We start from the raw sequence: 5,168 nt of genomic DNA on the forward strand, positions 1-5,168 counted from the left end.
TGTCCTCAGGGGCCGTGTAGGACATGCGGCTCTGAGGGAGTCTGACATCACACAGGAGACGGGGCCACGGTGTCAGCCGTCTTCCCTCTGCTGTTTTTCTATCTGTCTAGCCGTCTGACTCCTGTTTGTTCAGTATCTCTCGGCACCTCTCTCTCTCTCTCTCTCTCTCTCTCTGTCCCGAGAGAGGGCCATGGGGGGTTGGCAGGCTGAGGAGGGCCCTATCCTGCATTGTCGTTCCTCTTGAGTGTCTTCTTTCAGCCTCTGACGGGGGACTTTCCTCAGCCTTAACCTCATTATCTGTGATTCAATCACAAGCGACTATTTCTGAAAGGCTCAATCACTTCTCACACTCCCCCCGCGACAGCCAGCTAGTCCAGCTCAATCCCGCGCTGACCGCCGGGATCCTTGCTGGGTGCTTCCAACTCCGGTCTCGCTTCCAGCCACCGATGAACGGAGGAGAAGAATGCATCCTGGGATTTTGAGTTAAGCACTTCCCTGGATTTGTGATGCAACAATGTGTTTGGCGTGAAGCCATGCTCGACCCATGTGGGTTCTGTTGTCTCCATGGTGACAGCAGAACGGTGTTTTTCTGTCCATAGGGGGGCGTTGTTTGTTTACACCGGGCCCTGCTGGTTTGGCCATGGTCCCGGGGTTTCACTGTAACCACCATGGGCATGTTTCCATAGAGATTAGCGAGGCTGCCACTACCGCCACCAACGCTGCCCCCGCCAACGCTACCGCCGCCAACGCTGCCGCCGCCAACGCTACCGCCGCCAACGCTACCGCCGCCAACGCTGTAGAGCGATTTCTACCCACCAGAGACAAATTGGCTGATTATCATTTGTAATTCACCGTATTGATGATCTGAGATGAAGGGGAGAATTGGACAGACGTCTAGGCATTAGACAGTTTGATTTATGTGATTTGTGAACGTTTGTCAGACAATGGATCATGGAATAGGTTCCAGATGTTTCAGTGAAGCTGTTGGCCATAAATCTGTCCTAATTATGGTCAGAGGAAGTGTGGATGTGGAGGCTAAGCTCTACCTAAGCTAAGGTTGGATGTGATGGTGCTAGGCTAGGCCGGCTCCACCCAGGCTAAGAGTGGATGGAGCCGGTGCTAGGCTAGGCTAGGCCGGCTCCACCCAGGCTAAGAGTGGATGTGAAGGTGCTAGGCTAGGCTGGCTCCACCCAGGCTAAGAGTGGATGTGAAGGTGCTAGGCTAGGCCGGCTCCACCCAGGCTAAGAGTGGATGTGAAGGTGCTAGGCTAGGCTAGGCCGGCTCCACCCAGGCTAAGAGTGGATGTGAAGGTGCTAGGCTAGGCTATAGGCCGGCTCCACCCAGGCTAAGAGTGGATGTGAAGGTGCTAGGCTAGGCTAGGCCGGCTCCACCCAGGCTAAGAGTGGATGTGAAGGTGCTAGGCTAGGCTATAGGCCGGCTCCACCCAGGCTAAGAGTGGATGTGAAGGTGCTAGGCTAGGCTAGGCCGGCTCCACCCAGGCTAAGAGTGGATGTGAAGGTGCTAGGCTAGGCTATAGGCTGGCTCCACGCAGGCTAAGAGTGGATGTGAAGGTGCTAGGCTAGGCTGTCTCCACCCAGGCATTTCATGCCACCACCATCCCGAAATAATAAGACAGGCGTGATGGCGCTGATCAAATTAACTGCTGTCAAGCTCGCTAGCGTCATGGGATTACCACAGCAACACTGTGATCAAGTTCATTCGATCGTTGGTCGCCCGCGGTGATGCTTTTGCCCAGAGACTTCAGTTTCATTTTTAACGGTTTCCATTTTAGCTTCTTTTTTCCCTTCCTCCTCCTCCTCCTTCTTCGGGGTGAAATTGGCTCTAAATTGGATATTTAGGAGATGGAGGGACTCAGGGGGAAATGGCAACCTCACTCTCTCCTTGAGGCGGCTCCCAGTGTCCTGCCCCCTATCACACACACACACACACACACACACTACCCAAAGTCCTGGGTTTTTTTTTTTTTTGGACACTCTTACTTACAACACTGAAGCATTTTTTTTTCTAATTGCGGGAGGCGGTCCGGGGTGGGCAGGGTTGACAGACAGTCCAGTTTATCTTTATCTCCCTCATCCAGACTTGCCCCCCCCCCCATCCCAATAAGCCGAGCCTGCCCAAATCCACCGGCCCGTCTGTGAACAGGAAGGCTGGTGCGGCGTTGGCGGCGTGATGTAGGCTAGTAATCCTGTCCCTGATTCCATTCTCTTGCCCAGCCAAATAGGTGGATAAGCCAGGCCTCGGGCGGCGTAGCGGAACATTAGTCTGGGGGCTGTAAGGGCCGGGGCGGAGCTATGGGGTTATATTGGTGTGTGTGTGTGTGTGTGTGTGGGGGGGGGGGGGGGGGGTAGACAAGGCGCCCTCTTCTCGCTCTATAAAGGCTTCAGCGGGAACAGATTTATGAGCTGCCCCCCCTCACACACACACACACATCCCTCTGTCATCCACCTCCTCTAACCATCCTGGTGCACGATGGGAGGGGCTCTATCTCTCTATCTGATGCTGCCCACTCTCTTTTTACACGCACTCTCTCTTCTCTCTTTACCTTCTCTCTCTCTCTCTCTCTCTCTCTCTCTGTCTCCCTCCCTCTCTCTCTTAAGGTTCTGCTCATATCCTATGTGTATTCAGGAGCCATGCAGCTCTGTAGAAAGTCAGAGTGGCTCTGTTAAACCACAGGTACTGTATGTGTGCCACGGTAGGCTACACGTGGCGTGTGTGTGTGCGTGTGTGTTTGTGTGATGTAAGTGTTTGTTTGGGAAGACCTCTTCGTTTCCCTCACCACCGTGATGATGGTGGCCAACGGGAGGAGAGGAGAGGTACTAGAGAGGGGGGTGACGGAGGAGAGAGAGAGAGGGGGAGAGAGAGAGGGGAGGAGGAGCAGACGGAGGTGTTAGAGGGGACTCAGTCTGCTCTCGCTCCAGAGTCAGAGGTCTGCCTCTCACAGCGGGTCACACACACACACACACACACACACACACACACACACACAGTACACAGATAAAAAGACACGCGCACACATAAGCACAGACCCACACACAAACACACACACACACGCTAGCACAGACGCTGACTTCCCGTTACAAAAAAACACACACACACAGTTTTCCCCATTTCCTAGTGGTCTACTACCACAACAGGTTTTGCTTTGTGTGGAGCAGTATTTTGCCTGGGAGCTGTCATCAATAAACCCGTGTCACATGACACCAGCCCTAGCCCTGCCCTTGGGTGTTTTGGAAAAGACCTGGGTTACCGTGGCAGCAGAGCACCTTGTGCGATTGTAGTTTTCCACCTGCTGGGTGAAAACGGCCTCTCCTCCCACTAAAACCCGTCTCCATGCCAACACGACTTAACCGTGGATGTGTTCCGTTGGCGGCGGTCGGACTGCTTCTATCCGCCAATAACTCCAGGACATCAGTGTGCAGACTTTGGTCTTTTTTAAGGGGAGGTTTAGGAGGAGCAAGTGCGTGCATGTGTGTGTGTGTGTGTGTGTGTGTTGGATGTGTGTGAGAGAAATCAAAAGAGAGTGGGGGAAGAGAAAGAGTGTGTGGGGAGGGAGAGAGAGAGAGAGAGAGAGAGAGATAGTGTGTGTGTGTGTAGAGGGGGAGTGTGTGTGTGGGGGAGAGAGAGGTTTGGCAGGAAGCAGGGACAGGGGTGTGACCAGAATGAGGATGAGTGCAGCTGTGGAGTCCGCCAGCGGACAAAAGCCGGACCTGTTCAGGAGAGAGAGAGGGGGATGTGTATGTCTGTCTGTGGGAGAGGAGAGAGGGAATGTAAGAGAAAGAGAGAGAGAGAAAGAGAGAGAGAGACAGAATACTTCTTGTAGGCAGTGTCTGGGTCTGGAGTGAGATGTTTGTGACTGAGGTGAGTTCAGACTTACCACTGAACCCACTTACAGTATTCTAAATGCGTTCCATCTCTCTCTCCCTCAGGAAAAATGACTTCAGACTGGAGCTCAGCAAACACAAAAGAGCCCAATAACACTCAAACAAACATAGACATGAAGCCTGTGGGCTGTATGGGGTTATGAAGAAAGAAGCATCCAGGTTGTAGTATAGTGAATGCTTGCCTTGGGGGGGGTCTCTGATGCTGTAGCTATAGCTCTCACATTAATTCAACCTTAGTACTGAATAGCCACTGAAACAGATGTCTGGTAATAGTGGTATTACAATGGATGCATCCCTGTTTTACCTAAATAAGGCCCTGTGTAGAGCAGGGATGTAGCGGTGACTAAAGAAATGGGTATACTCTGACCAAAGAAGTGATGTTTTTAAATTAATAATACGTTTTTAAACTAGTGGTGGTTAAAGAAGTGGGTATACTCTGTATACCCTCCGCTACACCACTGGTATAGAGTGTCATAGTAGTGTTTAATATGTTCACCCACACGCACACACACACACACACACCTCCGTAGTGGTCCCTCTCTGTGAAGAGAGCGTCCGGGTTCCCCGGCTGGTCGGTAGACGGTCCCTCAGTGCACCCTGAGACTGGCATCGTGCCCCTGCAGGGCGGTCAGTACAGCAGCGGGCACACAGGGCAGTGGGCGGACTGAAGGTCAAGCAAGCCCCGGGCACACTGGTGTGTGTGTGTGTGTGTGGGGGGGGGGGGCTCACACACTGCCCGTTGGTCGTGTCACTCTGTCACACTGTGCGGAGCCTGCCCACATGAAAGGAGAGAGGGAGAGAAGGAGAGACAGAACGAGAGAGCGAATGAACAAGCAGGACGTACGGCCGGTCTTTCAGACCCAGATTACGCCTGCTCCCAGACTAAGACCTAGCTTCAGTAGAAGTCTGCTTGAAAGAGAGATTACATCAGGAATTAAGATTAATCTGTGTTCAAGATGGAGCGAAAGTCAAAAGGATGAGGCGAAGTAGAGAAAAATGAAAGTAAAACACGCAAAACACTTCTTATCCGCGCGATCGGCGGAAATCACAGGCGGGCTTTCTCACGCGCGGCCGCTTTTCCTCACTTCCCGATGTCGGCGGCTCCGAGGGAAACGGAGACACGGGAGTCATGTTTCTCTCATGCTGCCCGTCTGACAGCGGGTGAGGAGAGGCCGCGAGGTGTCTTGAGTCTCTGACCGTCAGATTCCTCCGGCGTGGGAGGAACAGCGCCGGCTCGCAGACGTGCACAAAGACGGCTGATTGTGT

General features: G+C 53.1%; 1 protein-coding gene across 1 annotated transcript in view; it reads left to right on the top strand.

Annotated features, from left to right (window-relative positions):
• Positions 1-640: 640 nt before the first annotated feature.
• The window catches only part of LOC311312595 (breakpoint cluster region protein-like), a gene marked incomplete at its 5' end in the record, with an annotated part of 23,346 nt that continues 18,818 nt past the window's right edge, over positions 641-5,168 (top strand). Inside the window, one exon of the mRNA XM_084442555.1 lies at positions 641-796. Within this exon, the coding sequence (XP_084298681.1) occupies positions 641-796 (156 nt within the window). The remainder of the gene's footprint in view (positions 797-5,168) is intronic.

The sequence above is a fragment of the Borostomias antarcticus genome, assembly GCF_949987555.1.
Source record: "Borostomias antarcticus genome assembly, chromosome: 8".
Lineage (NCBI taxonomy): Eukaryota > Metazoa > Chordata > Actinopteri > Stomiiformes > Stomiidae > Borostomias > Borostomias antarcticus.